This window comes from Microtus oregoni, unplaced genomic scaffold (assembly GCF_018167655.1).
Source record: "Microtus oregoni isolate MIOR12 unplaced genomic scaffold, Mior012 000048F_ref0000485, whole genome shotgun sequence".
Classification (NCBI taxonomy): domain Eukaryota; kingdom Metazoa; phylum Chordata; class Mammalia; order Rodentia; family Cricetidae; genus Microtus; species Microtus oregoni.
Window position 1 is genome coordinate 10,328,131 of NW_024543222.1, and position 16,608 is coordinate 10,344,738.

Sequence of the window (16,608 nt, forward strand, 5' to 3'; positions counted from 1 at the left end):
TCTTGCCTCCAGGTTACTCTGAGGATGGTGGGGCGCTCCGCGGAGAAGTTATTCCGGAACATGAGTTTGCCACGGGACCAGTGTGTCTTGACGACGAGAATGAGTTTCCCCCTGTGAGCATTCGGAACCCTTAACAGAGTTGCGCCGTCCTGTGTGCCTGGAAGAAGGAAGTGCCTCCCACAAGAGGCAAAGTCACTGCCCCTGCTCTTGCTCCTAACCACTAATCTTCCAAATGCAGAGAGTCATAGGACACCCACCTTGCAGGTTCAGATCCCATGGGCTAGCCAGCTGGTGTGATGCTTGGAGCCTGGCAGCATTGCCATAACCAAATACTAACCTGGGTCGCCATGGACCCAGACTCCTTCCTTGCCTCTCTGCATACACTGCCTTTGCTGTTGGTGAGGTCGGGGTTTCCGAAGCGTCTAGGAATGCCCTTGTAGAATGCTGCCTGTTCCTTGTTATGGTCAGTTAAAGGGGCCAGGTCATGTCCTGCAGGAACTGACCTGCACCCTGCCTGCAGCTCTGGCATTGCACTCACTAGGAAACCGCGTGTACAAAGCCAGTGTGGGTGGCATTAGCTCACCTGCACACCTTCAGCAAGGTTCCCCGGCATCCAACTTAGGCTTGCTGGCAGTGAGAGGCGCCAGGGGTGCCTGAGCACTGGACTTGGCTTCCACCAGCAGCTGGAGGAAAGGTCCTCAGGGCTTCCTTGGCTGCTGCATCTTTAAGCAGTGTGCACCCCTCCTGTGAATGTCAGTTAGAAGGCATACGAGTGAGTAGGGATGCGGCTCAGTTGCTAGAATGCTTGGCTGTGCATGAAGCCCTGGGTTCAGTTCCCAGCAGCACAGAAAACCGAGCATGGTAACTGTAATCCTAGTAGTTGGGATTCAGGAGTATCAGACGTTCAGGGTCATCTTCGCTACACAGTAAGCTCAAGGCCAGCCTGGGCTATACGAGTCCTTGTCTCAAAAAAAAAAAAAAATCACAATAGGCGACTTGAGATCATTTCAGATGGATACAATGCCATGTCAGAACTTAGGGAATAGAAGGGGCGTGGTCCTGTGGGCCCTGAAGTGGGTGAGGCCCCTTTCCGTGTAAATAGGAGGTATTTGTGACTTCCATACTGGTTTTGTAGCTTGCAGTTTGAAATTTACATTTTTGGACTTTCATGGCAAGTTGCCAAATATATTGCCGCCAAGTGACAGTTATATATTAATGGTGGGAAGGAGTAGTTCTTTAAAAAGAAAAAACTATGCATTTTATGACAGCTGTTGGCCTACTGCCTAACAGTTGCTGCCTAGACCAATGGTGCCTGTGGGCTCCCACGATGCCCCCCAGAACTATTAGGAGATCTTATGTCTTCTGAAAGTTAATGGCTATATTTAACTATTTAACTGGTATCACATCTTCCAGGAGCCAGAGAAATCTAGGTCAGAACAGTGGGGACAAACATGACCAGAGCATCCTATTCTGCCAAGGTCTGATGCTCGCTCAGTTCTGTTTTGGCAATTTTGGTAAAGCTCTGAGACTGCAGTGAAAGATTGATACATCTCAAACTAGTCTTCGCTGTAGTCAGAGCAGAGCTTGCAAGCTTTCGTGTTTACAGAAGTTGAGTAATATGAACACTGGCATGTAGGAGGTGGCTCCTTGCCAGAGGAATCCTGTATAAAATAACCCCGAGTAAGCCGTTTTCCTGGAGGTGAGGAGAATCAGAGACGCTCGATTTAAGAAGGAATGTTGGAGGGTATGGATTAATGATGGGATATATGCCTAGCATGTAAGAGGCTCTGAGTTCCATGCACACATGTACATGCACACACGTACATGCATGCACACCCAAAACTACTAATGTTCACATGCGTTGTAGACATGCTCACCTAAACACTGCCAGGACATCAGGTACAAGCCAACTGTCCTTTCTCCTTCTCAAAGAGCAAATTTGTGTTAAGTTGGCTTAAACTGCATTTAGATTCTTGTCTAGGCTAGGGATATGGCTAGCTCAGGAAGCAATGGGTGCTGGGTCCATCCCTGGCATTAAAAAAAAAAAAAAGTTTATACACAAGAAATTCTCCCTGCCAGTAAGTGCTTGTCAGAAAACAAGTTCCCAGAACTATTAGAGTTCAGCTAAGGTGGCACAGCCTCTGGGCGCCTGGGGTATTGGGTGTCATGGTGGCCGCCAGGCCCCGCCTATCCCACAACCTGCAGGCAGATGGAGAAGAGGAGCCAGTGTTCCAACCAAAGTCCTGGGTCAGCAGCAGGCAGGGTTCTCTAGCTGAGGCACAAAGGAGCAGAGGCAGAAGTGCTGCTGGGTTGCATTCAGTGCAACCATGTCGGCCATGCTCCAGAGCCTAAGAGTTCAGCTGGGCTTGCTAGGAAAGCCCCGCTCCCTGCCTGTGTTCTGAATTGCATGCCTCTTGCAGATATTTCCCAGAATCCCTATCTTTACTCACAATTCTTTAGAAGCTTCTGAGACTACAAAAGGATCGGCTTAGCCAAAATCACTTCCCTTTCGGGTAGGAATAGTGAGCTCACTTTACAAAGTAGACTGCCACTGCCCTCCCTCCCAACACCACTGTCCTCTTTGGGATTGACTTCGCTTCAAGACCAGCAAGAGGAAAGCCAGCTGCTCATCTCTCGTACCCTGGGAAGAGGCTTTAAGGAGGGCCAGCAGCTTTTGCTCCGTTAGCAAGCCAGCATGCAGTCTGTGCGCTCTGTGACATAATATTAACCCTGTGAGCAAAAGAACAGCGACTTGGACCAAGAACCTGTGCTGACACTCTGTTCTTTCTACAGTCATTTAGCAGTCAGTGTTTACAAGTAAGACGAGCCTTTCAGAAGAAGAATTGCGCATGTACATACGAGCACACGCGCACACATGCGGTTTTTAAACAGTGTTGCTGGGATCTGTGCCACAACTGTCCACACCCATGTAAGATGGGTGGACTTTTCCATGGTCGTGAGTGACCGCCAGTCTGGGGCCATATAGAAAAGTTTCAAAAGGCCCAGCCTCCCTTGCTAATCCGCATAGCACAGACCCCTGGGTAACCCAGCCTGCCTCCCCTGCCTCTTCGTGAGAGGAGTAAGGCCATTCTGTTTTGATTTTGGTAGATAATCTTGTGCCGCGGAAGTCAGAAGGGCAAAGCGAAGCAGTCCTGACAAGAAGCGCACCCCGAAGTCAGGACACCCCCAGTCGGGTGGTTCTGGCGAGAACAAGGACAGTGGAAGACACGGAGTGCAATCAGTTGTGTGAGCAGAGAGGGGAGGGAGGCAGAGGTCCTGAGTGCCTTGCTGCCTGAGCCATAGCACATGGTCAGCCCCCTCAGCCTTGGCTGCCAGTGGGTGAGGAGAACGCTGGAGTCACATACCTTCAAACCACAGTGTAAATGCTAACTAACCATATTGGTATATAGCCGGAATTTTATATATATTATAAGGGTGTCCTTGTCAAATGTATGCTGTGTAAAAAAAAAAAATATGTATGTAGTGGGAAATCTCTTTGAATTGTGTTTCTTGTATATTACAGACATATAGAGAGAGAAACTATTTTAGCCAGGCAAAGTATTTTTGCAGTGATTGGAATAAATCGTTTATTACCCTTGAGTCCCATTCAGGACACTAATGAAATAAAATCATGGCAATGCATTTGTGACTTGTTTACATTTTTTTTTGTTTTATTTCTTAGAAGTTGTAGGGGCTGGGAAGAAATCTTAAATCTTATTTTAAGATTTTTTTTTTACTATATGAGTGTTTTGCCTACATGTATGTATGTATGTGCACCATGCGCATGCCTGAAATTCTCAGAGACCAGAGGAGAGTAGTGAGTCCCCTGGAACTGCTGTTTAGGTTTAAGCCACCGTGTAGGTGTTGGGAACAGAACCCAGGTCCAGTGCTCTTAGCTGATGGGCCAGCTCTCCAGCCCCAAACTCCTAAATCTTTATAGCCTTCCCATTTGGGATTTACAAGAGAGAAGGCCCATGAGTTCTTCTGCTCCAAGGCCCAGGAAGACGTAGCTTAGGTTTAGCTCTGTGCTGCTCAAGGCATCTCAAAGGAATCCAGCAACACTGAAGTCTCCCAGACCTTCCTCCAGATCCCCTAAGCCAGATTCTGGTCAGACCCTGGTGGTCTGTGTGTGTACTGGAGATGGCTGAGCAATGCGTACCAGCTAGGTTTGTGCTCCAGTGACCTGGGGAACTGGGGACACAAGATAGAAACTAAAACATTAAGGACCTGCTTGGTGCTGGGGACATACACAGGCAACTTCATGTGTTAACTTTCAAAATCAATTTGCAATTGAGATTTAAGTCATCGCCCAGGCTTAAAACCTAGGGCTTGGACCTTTGCCGCAACTCCGTGTGCCCACTGGTGCTTAATCCTGCCGTGCCCAGTGTGCCCACTTGACGCATCTCAAACCAGCATGCGGAGGGGGCAGTCTACACAGGGAGAGGGAAAGCCATGGCTTCCAAACCAGATTGTGTAACCTCCTTCCTAAAGTAGACATCTAGTAGTTTGGAAGTCAACCTAACCTGTCTACGATTTCCAGATAGTCTTTCTCATAGGGGAGAAAACACCCATCACACTGTTTGGCAACGACAGGCAATTTGGTAGGGGTTACAGCAGGGAGTCGCTGAAGGATCCTGAGAGTAGTCTGCTCGGGAGACGTTGTCATCAGCAATGTCTCGAAGGACGTCGGCAAGAACGCTGGCGACCTTCGGCAGCACCGACTGGTACTCGGGGCTTCCTCTCTGTAGGGGCATGGCTTCTGCAGCATCATCTTCTAGGTTGAAAATGAGAGGGGAAGCGTGGTGCTGCTCAGGACCCGTGCTCCCGTCACAAGCTTTGGCTCCACCTACAGGAAGGATGGCCAAAGTGGTTAAACCCAACCTTCACCCTGAGCTGTGGTTCACAGGCCAGCCCTGCAGATTCAAATGATTGTTCTCCCTCCCAGATAAATTACCCTGAGATTGTAGTCTGTCTTTCCAGTAATGATCTTCTGTCCAAAGGGATTAGGTCTGGCCCCTTGGGCTTGCCTTCCGTCTGAGCCAGTAGACATCTCTTTCAAATATCTTTTGTCTCTGGCCTTTGAGAGTAAATCTCATGGAGTTTTTAAAAATGGAATTGGGGGAAGAAGGGAGCCACAGGACACACACGGAGGTCAGAGGACAACTTTGTGGAGTCGATTCTCTCCTCCCACTGTGAGTCCAAGCAATCAAACAAACTCAAGTTTTCAGGTTTGTGTGGCCAGAGCTTTTTACCCACCAAGCCATCTTACTGGCCCCTAAATCTGACATTTTTTGATTCCGATTCCTCGCATGGTGATTGTTGAGCTTGGTGGATGTCAAGATGGTCCATTTCCCTAAGCCGAAGAGGATATAACCCGAGTGCTGCGTGCCAGGATGACAGGTGTCTACACCCTTGCCCAGTCTGAGGACAGGCTTACGACAGAATATGACTGTGACTAGAAAGGCTCAGCTGTGGTGTGTTCTCACCTCCAGACGACAGCACAATGCCACAGCTCAACTCAGCAAAACCATATCTAGAGGGACCAAAGCCAGCACTCCAGAGACAAGGCTTTCTGGTTCCATATGGACGGGAATGAAATGGGAACTCTCAAGAAGAATGAGCCGATCCCACAGCCTTCCGCAGATCAAAGCCTCCGTTACGAGTCTCCTCCCATGATGGGCACTTGGGTTCAGCAGGAATTACCATCTTTGTCTAGAGTGACAAAAATTTGACTCTCCATCACCAGCAAGGAGCACTTGAAGTTACACAAGCCCTGACAGCCAATCAAGCAAAAGCTGGGAGAGACTCATAAAAGTCTCATTGAGTATGGTGACACAAGCCTTTAATAGCAGCGTGTGGGAGCCAGAGGCAGGCAGATCTCTGTGAGTTCGAGGTCACTTGGAGACAGAGAGAGACAGACAGACAGATAGACAGACAGATCCAAGCTGGAGTATTATCCAAGATGGGGCATGGTGGAGCATGCCTGGAATCCAGAGGTGGAGACAGGAAGATCAGGAGTTCAGGACCAGCCTCGGCTACAAAGTATACTGAGGCCAGCCTGAACTACATGAGACTTAAATCTTTAAAACAATTATAAAACAACAACACCAGAACCATGATGAATGGATCAGCATACACAAAAAAAAAAATGCTTACTACATGAACCAAAACCCAAAAACCAGTCAAACCCTCTGAACGCACACAAAGAATGGTACAGAGGCCTCTACATGTATACCATGACACACAGACCTGCAAGCATACTACACATCACAAAGTCACAATAAATCTCTCTTAAGGCAAGAGTACACTAGTGTGCTTTGAACCACCATCCTCTAGCTAGCAAAATCAAGTTCTGGGAGACATACTTTAGCAAAGCAATAAAAACATTATAGTGGAATAAGCAAGACAGGCAGAGGCTGCAAGGGACTCAACCCTGCAGAAAGGAAAGGTACACGGTATTGGACCTGCTAGGTTGTGTCATCGTCTCCCCGCCCTGCCCCCAGGGAGGATGCCACACAAGCAGTGTGGAGCAGGCAGAATTCCAGAGAAAGGCTGAGGCGATGATGATGGAGAACAACAGGTGACAGCCGTAGAGCACAAGCCTCAGATCTTCATATGAACTCCTGTGGATCCTTGGCTGACCCCTGAAAGAGTGGAGAGAGAGAGAGAGAGAGAGAGAGAGAGAGAGAGAGAGAGAACACCAGCAACTGGAAGACCAAAATAGCAGGTGCTTCTGTAACCACATGGAAGAAAGGTGTGGAGCGCTGTTAAGTGACAGAAATGAGCCAGGCATGGTGGAGAAAGTCTAAAACCTCAGTCCTTGAGACAGAGACAGGAGGACCAAGAGTCCCAGGCCAGCCTGGTCTATACAGCTCACGACTATCCTGAATTACAGAGTGAGACCCTCTCTCAAGAGAAAAAAAAAATGTAGATGTGAAAAAGCAAAAGAAAAACAAAACTCTCCCTCTTATTCGCTACTGACATCCCCCACAAAGTTCAGGAGAGGAACAGAAATCAGAGCCTGGGGTTAGAGACTTTTCTAAACTGAAGGGAATGAACCGCAATTGACTTCCCATGCTAATAAAAGCCAACACTCAGTAGTCAGTCTTCATAGTATTCACCAATGCTTGCCACGATCCGATCACCAGTGCTCACAAAAACAGTGGGTGGAGGTGGAAGCCCACCTATAATCTCAGCACTCAGGAGGCAGAGACAGAATCTCCGGAGCAAGCTGGCAGAATCAGTGAGGTCTGGGTTCAAGTGAGGAATTCCGCCTCGCGGTATAGGATGGAGAGTAAAGAAGGAAGGTGCTTGATGTATAAAACACCCAGGCACACGTACATGTGCATGCACACGCACACACACACACACACACACACACACACACACACACGTTAAAAGAGAAAAGGAAAAGGAAGAAAGATGACTTTTGGAAAGGGGGTAGGGAGGAAAATCCATGGGCTTCCCTAGTTCTAGGCTGCATACCAAAAGACTGGTTATCTCCAAGGCCACTCCATGCTCGAGGCCACAACAGCATCTCCCCATCATGGAAGAACAAATTGTTCTCTATCCTGACGAAGTAGGTGCCCACTCATAGGTACCCAATCTCTGCCTCATCTGCATTTCCCAAACACAGTTTTAAATAATTAAGATGCAAATTTTTAAAAGGCATTGGGGAGGATCCAGAAAATGGCAGCATCCCCCCTCCCCCGTTTGCAGTTTTCCTCAGATGCGGCCAGTGTTCAGTGTCCCTGTCCCCACCCTGGCTCTTTCGAGTTTGAGATTGTAATTCCTGTCTGCCGGTGATCACTTTACACAGCCCTATTACTTCATGGTAAGGTTTACGATTCCAGTACTGTGGTGCCAAGGGCTTTGTGGCAGGGTTTTCCCTGCATGAAATCAATTCAGCCTGGAGGGCCCATGCCTCTGAGATCATGTAATGTAAGGGGCTCTGACCCCGAACTGTCCCTTAGACCATAGCAAAGATCTGACTGTTTTGTCTGAGGTTTAGGAACCACAGATTCTTGGATCATTTCTAAGATCCCTGGAGCTATGAACTCAAAGGGCTTGTTCTGGTTTTGCAACCACATTTTATACTCAGAAAACAAATTTCGTAGGTTTTTTTTTTAATTATATAATTCTTTGAAAATCTCCAGCATGAAATAACTGAATCAAACTGAAATCTCCATTGAGACCTAGCGGGAGTTTCTCATCTATTTTTATTTTGTTTTGTTTTGTTTTTCATTGATTAACTTCAAAATGTTAGGGTTCTAACTAAGTGCAAAATCCTGGGACAAACATTTCAAGACAGTTTAATCTTTTAATTTTCATTTTGTTTGTGTACACACATGCGCATGTGTGCGTATGCTTGTGCATTGGTGTGTGTATGTGTGGTGTGCGCGTGTGCATATGTGCATGCGTGTGTGTGTGTGTGTGTGTGTGTATCTATGCCACAGCAAATATGTAGAGGTTAAAGAACAACCTACAGGGTGGCTCTCTCCTTTCACCATGTGGATGCCTGGGATCAAACTCACATCGGCAGGCTTGGAAGCAAGTACCTTGACCCACTGTGCTAGTAAGTTTTTGTTAATTTGGCACAAGCTAGAGTTTGGAAAAGAAAGTTCCCTCATTGGGAAAGAGAGAACCTCAACTGGAAAAAAATAAAAATAAAATAATACCCCCATCGGATTGGCTTTTTGACAAATCGGGAGGGCATTTTCTTGATTGATGACTGACATAGGAGGGCCCAGCCCACCAGGGGTGGTGACACCACTGGGCAGGTGGTACTAGGAGGTGTAAGAAAGCAAACCGAGCAAGGCACAGAGAAGAAGTCAATAGACAACATTTCTCCATGTCCTCTGCCTCGGTTCCTGCCTTGAGTTCCTATCCTGACTTCCCTCTGTGACGAACCAAATACCCTTTTCTCCCCGAGATGCTTTGGGTCACGGTTTTCATTACAGCAGTAGGAAGCCAGCTGGAACACCCACTAAGCCACCTCTCCAGCCCATGTGACATTTCTAAAGTACACCTGCAAGACAGTCATTGAGTGAACCAAGGAGTAGGGAGGCTTCTGTCGGTCTGCTATGTACACTTTTAAACTCTGAAACAGTTCATTGCCAAGGAATAACGTTTTTAAGGGTCTCTGAGCTCCTGTTTCATCAGCAGCTAAAGCGGCATTTAAATCCTAATTGGCAGCAAACCGTTCTCTGTGTGAAAAAGAGGGAGAGAGAAGAGGCCAGAGCTCTGAGCCTGCTGCAGGAAGGCCTCGTCTCCTTTTTGATGGTTCCAGAATGTCCTCATGCCCCTCAGGTTCAGTCGGCAGAGTCAGAGGTGCACGCTGGAAGCTCCTCAAAAAAGAGAGCCATACCCCCTCTCACAGGGAACCCCAAAGCGTACACATGGGAGGTTCCACTTACCGGTAATGAAGAAGGCCTTGTGATGGTCCAGGCGAACGGTCTGCAGGGCGCCGTACTCTCCAGCCGCCCCACTGTTGGGGTGGAACAGCACCTGAGAAAGAGAGGGTAGCTTGGGTCTAAGAACGCCACCCGGGGCCAGCAAGACCACACCGCAGGAAAACGTGTCTGACGCGCAAGCCTGACAACCTGAGCTCCATCCCAGGAACCCATATACAAAGATCTCACCTCAGCAAAGTGCAAGGGCAGAATCAACTCTCCAAAGTTGTCCTCTGACCGCCACAGCCAGATGGAGCATGAATAATAAAAACCCAGAGACCTTTATAGGGGTTCAAGCTGAAGATCAGAGAAGCAGAGCAGTAAGCCACTAGAGAGACCTTTCACCTCTACCAATGCTCAGACCGCAGGGATGATCCTCAGACAGCCTAGACTGCAGCGATTCCACCAAACCTCAGACTCCACACACCAGTGAGTTACAGTCTCTTCTCCTTTATATTCCTCTCCCCACCAAACCACATCACTCCTGTCTCCATTTCTATAGTGCTGGGATTAAAGGCGTGAACCACTACCACCTGGATCTGATTCCTAGCGTAGCCCAGGGTAGCCTTGAACTCAGAGATCCGACTGCCTCAGTCTCCTTGGGATTAAAAGTGTGTGCCTACACTCCCTGGCCTCTAGAGGCTTAGCTTCACACTCTGATCTCCAGGCAGGCTTTATTTATTAAAATACAAATAAAATATCACTCAGACAGATGTGGTACATGTGTTCCCCCCCAAGCACATACTACATACATACCTATCTACACTAGAAAGAAAATCATGCTAGGTGCCATGGTCCCTACCCATACCTCTAAAATACTGTCAAGCACAAGCCTGTGGCTGATGGGGGCCAGCTCCTGGGAGCCACCACAAAACTGTCATTTCACTAGGGGCTTAGGGGGGATGGTCGACAACTCTGAGAAGCCAAAAGATCTCACTGGGTTAGTTTCATGGGCCCAATGCTGGCTCTGTAATCCGCAAGGTTTGCATGTCGGGGACCGGTGCCTTCTAACTTTACAAATTAAAAATTCCAACACAGCCACAGCAATGTTTTAAACATGGGTCAGGGCCCTTTTCTAGAAAGGGACTTCTTATAGCTGCTTGAGTCATACACCCAGGAGTCCCAGGTGCAGAAAGCAGCCTGCAAACAAGATGGCTTACAGATATCCTGGGGCTGGTGATGAAGCTCTGGCTCCTTCATCCCCGGATCACCTCTCGAGGTCTCTTCAGCAAGAATGGCATGAGAAGTGTGAGATTTCTCCGGCACCAAGCATAGCTTTGCCTCTGGACTTTTTATCACAGTGCCGGGGATCGAACCCAGGCCCCACACAGAAGCCAGGCACACACTCTACCTCTGAGTTACGGCTCCAGCCCAAGCCTAGCCTGAACACAGACACCTATGACTCAGTCCCACTCTGCTGCTGAGGAAATCTTTCCTGATTCAGTCAGACATGGAAGAATTACCCTCAAGAGCGGAAACACCTAATTCAGAGGTCCCGAGGGAAGGACTTGGTAGGAAATAAAAGGCCAGCATCCTTGGTAGGTTGGTGGGTTTGGGCTGGAGGCATGAGACTGCCCTGGTATGAATCATGTCCGTATATATTGCTGGGAAGGAACTTACATGAATCAAAGTTTCCGTGGGGCTTGGGGAAAAAATAATGAGAAACATCTGTTTGAGAGGGAAACAGCTGCCCCCGCCCACCCGCAGTTTCAGTACCCTGAGAGGATGCTGCCCTGGGCAAGGCTCTCCCGCACCTGCTGCTTCCCTGCCCCTCTCCATCAAACCTACAAACACCCCCAGTAGGCTTCCTCCAAAGAAGAAAGGAAGTCATCACTGAAAACCTCACTTCTTCCATCCCCAGAGAGCCACGCCCGTCACAATCGAACACCGCTTTGCTTCCTTGAGAAGGGCTTGGAGGTGGGGACCACAGATGGACACAGGACCTGGACCATCTAGAGTCTTCCATCTGTGATATGTTCAGACCCCCCAGAAGACACAGTCAAGCTCGGTCTCTTCAAACCGTGGTATCATTTGGGGCTCAATAATAGCACCTCCCAAAGGAGAGGCTGCCACATTCGAAAGGTGTAAATGGCCCTAGCGGAAACTTCCAGAACCCGAGAAACAAAACTGGGCTGGCTTGTTCTTAGAGATAGGGGTGGGTTTCGAGACACTCACATAAGCCACCTGCTTGGAGCAGACCGTTGGCAGCATTATTGTTTACATAAACATGGAGAGAAGGCTGTAAGTTTACACGCAATCATGGCTACATATACTTCCTCTCCAGACGTCTGGGCCACAGTTGGGAGCCGAGTGACTTTATCTTCCGCAATCCTGCACAGATTTCCCGGTTCCTTTTCTTTCCTGTGTTCTGGTCTGCTTTGCTACAGTTTTGTTGTTTTGTCAAGCATGGGAGTGTCACCCTGCCCCCTGTATTATCTCCTGAGGTGTTCTCCTGCACCAAAGCAGGCTGGGGCGTATACAGCTTCAAGTCTCCAAAAGCAGGGGTAGGGGAGAGGGGTGTCAGCCGTCTGCACGTCGCTCTCATGACACATATCACCACTAGGGGCCTCTCTAAGAGAAGTGATGGCTGTACATGTTTCTGTAATGTACGGCTTCTGTTGTGCCAAACTGTTCATAGCCCACAGCTGGCCCGGATTGCAGTGGACCATGCAAATGCAGAGGTGTTGAGGAAACTTTCCCTTCGATGACAATATGTGGACCTGATCATGAAAGACATGACTTGATCACTCATGATGTCACCACCCCCAGCTTCCATCTTGGAGTCAGGAGAATAGAAAGTGTGTCACTAGGTTCTGGAATGGGTACCCCTCCCCTCTCAGGCTCTCAGTCCTCTCTGCTATAGATATGAATAATTTACATTGGTATGGATCTTGGTTTACTGATAGAAATTTAAGGTCAATTTTGTTATATGTCTATTTCTGCTCTTGGTTAAGGTATTGTGTTTGTGCAGCTCATTTAAAAATTTAATGTATAATTAAGAAATATAGGTAAATAGAGAGTCATCTATAATAGTCAAGCTTGTAGTCATGTTAGTTAGATTTTCTAGATGTACAAAGATGTATTTCAGATGGTTAGGCGTTTTTAAAACCTTTCAAAGGCTACACAATATGGCATTTAAAATGTTTAAGAACTTAGAACTTTTCATGACAGTGAGATATATCTGTTCCTGGCAGCACCAATTACTTCAAGAGGAAGATGGGCATTGAAGAGGCTCCTTATGGAGTTGGTGAGCCATTTGGGCAAGAAACTGCTCTTGCCTGGACTGTTTGATAGTATGATGTGTAAACTGGACATGCAGGACCTGCAGAGAAATGATGGCTGAACTTGCCTAAAGGTGAAATGGTCCTTCAGGGTTCCTGCTTCATGAAAGAGTCTGCCAGACATTCTGCAGGACACAGAAGAAAGTGTTTGACAAACTGCCAATATATGTGGAACTGTCTTTGAAATTTCCTGCTTCATGGAAAAGTCTGCTGGATACTGTGGGCCTGTAGGTTAAAGATGGATGCCCCAACAGTACAGAAGAACTTTGGGTGACTATCCAGGCAGCAAGATGTCTCTGTCAGTTCTAGAATTTTGGAAGTTGCTTACAATGCACTTTCTGTTTACTTAGGTAATATTGTATCCTTCTGGAGTCTTTGATGGAGTTGAAGAATTGGTAGTTAAAGTTTTTCCTTAGTTATGATAAAAGATAAAGTAGATATACATATCGTAACTATAATTCTTACTTGATACCTGTTTTGTTATATGTAATTTTACTATGTTAAAGTTAAAACCTTCCTTTTTTATTTCAACAGAAAAGGGGAGGTGATGTGGGATTTCCCCTCTGTATGCTGTGAATATCATTGGTTAATAAAGAAACTGGCTTGGCCTGATAGGGAAGAACTTAGGTAGATGGGGAAAACTAAACTGAATGCTGGGAGAAAGGAGGTAGAGTCAGAGAGAAGCCACATAGCCCTGCCAGACACAGACGCCGGAACTTTATCCGGTAAGCAATACAGCCTCGTGGCAATACACAGTTTACTAGAAATGGGTTAAATTAAGATGTAAGAGTTAGCAAATAAGAAGCTAAAGCTAATAGGCCAAGCAGTGATTTATAAAGCAATGGGTATAAAGCTAGCAGCCACTGTTTTCCTTAAGACTCTCATCCCACGGCCCTGGGAGATGAATGAGGATATGTGTTTCTGGGCTGTTTCTCTCTTCAGATCTGGGCTACCCTTGCAATACAGAGAAGTCAACCGCTGAGAGGCATCTGAGTCATGTTTTGAGCTGACTGTCTAGGAAGTTCTTTGGGCTTCTAGAAACTAGAATGATTTCTAAGCCAACGCATATCAGAATCCTTTTAAGTGGAGGACAGATCTGTGGGTGGATACAAATTGCATTTATGAAGAGGTCCAAGGGGCTGGACAGATGGCTTAGGGGTTAAGAACAATTCCCGCTCTTACAGAGGACCAGGGTTTGGTTCCCAGTACCCATATTGAGGCTCAAAACTGTCTATAACTCCACTTGGCAGGGGATTTGGTACCTTCTTTTGATGACTGTGGGCACTATAAATGTGTAGTGCACACACATAGGCACACACAATGCACATATGATATTTTTAGAGGTACATACATATTATGTATAGGCATGGATAGATGGATGGATGAATTGGTGGGTGGGTGGGTGGATGGATGGATGGATGGATGATGGATGGATGATGGATGGATGGATGGATGATGGATGGATGATGGATGGATGGATGATGGATGATGGATGGATGATGGATGGATGGATGGATGGATGAAAGGGTGGGTAGGTGGGTGGATGGATGGATGATGAATGATGGATGGGTAGGTGGGTGGGTGGGTATATAAAAAATTGTTGCTTGGATCTGCTGACCCTCCTCTAAAACTATTACAAACCCAAGACAATTTAGTCTCTTCATTTCAACAGTTTAGGCTGACTAGGAAAAAAAAAACCAAACCCAAATTCATGGCCATCAATTATCCCTGTTCTTAAATTCCAAAGTGGTCTTTTCTAGAGTATCTACAACACACACTGAAAGAAACCAGAGCTCTGGGAGGTTGGGCACAGCACCCACGTGAAGATGCCATCAGAAGCTCCCCGTAGGCAGTAGGCTGACCAGCACTTGCTAGACTGCAGGTGTGTGGAGGAAACAAACCCCCACTTAGCTATGTTACCAAGGCAATGTGGGTCCCTGATGGTGTCAAGACTTGTACCTGTTTACCTGTTTCTTCCACTTGGCTCCTGGACCTAACCCAGTGAGTAAGCACAGATCTTATGCTAAAGGACAGCAAGGCTCTGCCTGGGAACAGAAGTAAGCACAAGACAGAGCTAGTGTCCATGGGAGGCCTGACAATGTCAAGATCATTATTCTATTAGTAGCCATGACGATAAACACTGAGGGGCACCCCTCCACGGAAGTCTTGGCTATTGTGGCTAGTGGTCATACATCACTTCCAACTTAAGGCAGAAAATGTCTTCCTATGTCAGGCTGCTCCTGAAGAGGGCCAGGCCCAGAGAACCTACAGCTCTACAGAGAGAGATGTTTGAGAGTGACCCAAAACTCCTCAGAGGACTGCTCGGGTCTGATCTGCCAAGCCCTGAGAACTTCATCAGTACATGCAGAAGTGCAGAGGTCCACTTAAGGCCCGGCTTTGACTGACGTGGGAAGGTGCCTCAGTGCCCACAAGAACATCTGAACCACTCCCATGTGACCCCATCAAAGGCATTAAATAGACCTTTTGAAGCATGGGTCTCCACCTGGTTTGCTGGGTGCTCACTGGACTTTACTCAGGGGTCTCCAAGATACTCCAGCCCCTGCACCCCCCACCACTTCCTCTTCCTTTTAGTAAATGGAAAACTCATAGAAGTGGCAGGAAAAGTCCATCAGGACGGACACTTCCTGGCTGCTATTTGGTGCTTGGGAGCACTCTAAGGAGGAGACAATAAGGAAGGGATCCTGGACCACAGAAGCCCAGCAAGTACCACTGAGTCATGGCCAGGGGCTGCCAATTCAAGAATAGGCAGCTATTTATGGCATATACCTGCAATCCCAGAACTCAAGAGGCTGAGGTAGACGGGTTGCAAGTTCCAGGTCAGCCTGTTGCAAGAGGGTCTTTCAAAAGTAAGCAAGTAAACAACAATAGAAGAACAGGATGAGAAGAGTGTGCTGAGCCCTCCCGGAGCAGGGAGAATGCTGGGAACATAGTGACCTTGCTGACTTTCATTCGTCCGTTCATTCATTTGTTCGCTCATCCACTTTTCATGCATTGGCTGCCGGCTGGGTATGGATGCTGTTAGGTACATAGAAACTGTAATCTGAACCCAACAGATGGGTCCTTTGCCCCCAGAGAGCTTCCCTTCTAGCTGAGCCTACAACTGCGCAGGCATCTTGTCCAACAAAGATGTGCTGAGTGCCCAAGTTATGTCAGAAAATTAAATGCACACAGAAAAAGGATACTAAACCTTAGACACACATCACTCCACCCTAAGCCAAAATGTTAAGTAGAAATTTCAATTGGCAAACTGAATTACTGGAAGTGGTTCGTCTCTAAATTCTTCACTGGGAGTTTTTACAGAGAGTCGGCGCCAGCCATTGGCATGCACCTTCTGAGGGGCCCTTTGCATCAAGGTAGCAGGTGTGAGATGTGAGACACAGCCCAGACACAAGCCTCCTCCACTTACCCTGTGCCCCACCTGCGACCTGCCAAAGAGCACCTCGGAGGCATCAAGCCCGTCGAAGTTCCGGTTGGGAGGCAAGCTGGCTCCTGCCAGGGCTATTGCCGTGGGGAAGATGTCTAGTATGCTGCAGAAAGAACAAGATACGGTTTGTCTCAACTCCTCCAACTGTCCCTGGCTCTCCTGTGATCAAACCCCACCCTTAGCAGCACTGAGCAGAAGCAGAAAGCCCACGTTGACTGTCTCCCTTTGGGATTCTACCTGGATTCCTGCTACAAGAGGCAGGGGGTGGTCAGATTTTATATAGGCTCAGATTCAGCTAACCTAGCTAACATCCAATTCTGCAACTTCCTATTCTGTGAAATGTATGTTTTAATAACAAGAGCTTCCTCCCAGGGTGGATGCGTGGGTAAAACAGGGAAGAGATACAGATGGAGCTTGGCACTTGCTGGCT

The 16,608-nt window shown here is 47.6% G+C and overlaps 2 protein-coding genes across 6 annotated transcripts in view; one reads left to right on the top strand and one right to left on the bottom strand.

The window, feature by feature from the left end:
- The window catches only part of Wipi1 (WD repeat domain, phosphoinositide interacting 1), a 37,954-nt gene extending 34,312 nt beyond the window's left edge, over positions 1-3,642 (top strand). For both annotated transcript variants that reach the window (XM_041635654.1, XM_041635653.1), the window contains 2 exons: positions 13-113; positions 3,109-3,642. In XM_041635654.1, the coding sequence (XP_041491588.1) occupies positions 13-113; positions 3,109-3,156 (149 nt within the window). In that variant the 3' untranslated portion in view covers positions 3,157-3,642. The remainder of the gene's footprint in view (positions 1-12; positions 114-3,108) is intronic.
- Arsg (arylsulfatase G) overlaps positions 3,626-16,608 on the bottom strand; it is a 127,212-nt gene continuing 114,229 nt past the window's right edge. For 2 of the 4 annotated variants that reach the window (XM_041635649.1, XM_041635650.1), the window contains exons 10-12: positions 16,161-16,281; positions 9,417-9,507; positions 3,626-4,846 (exon numbers count right to left, since the gene is read on the bottom strand). In XM_041635649.1, coding sequence (XP_041491583.1) covers positions 4,572-4,846; positions 9,417-9,507; positions 16,161-16,281 — 487 coding nt within the window. In that variant the 3' untranslated portion in view covers positions 3,626-4,571. The remainder of the gene's footprint in view (positions 4,847-9,416; positions 9,508-16,160; positions 16,282-16,608) is intronic. The other 2 variants (XM_041635651.1, XM_041635652.1) reach the window with 2 other exon arrangements.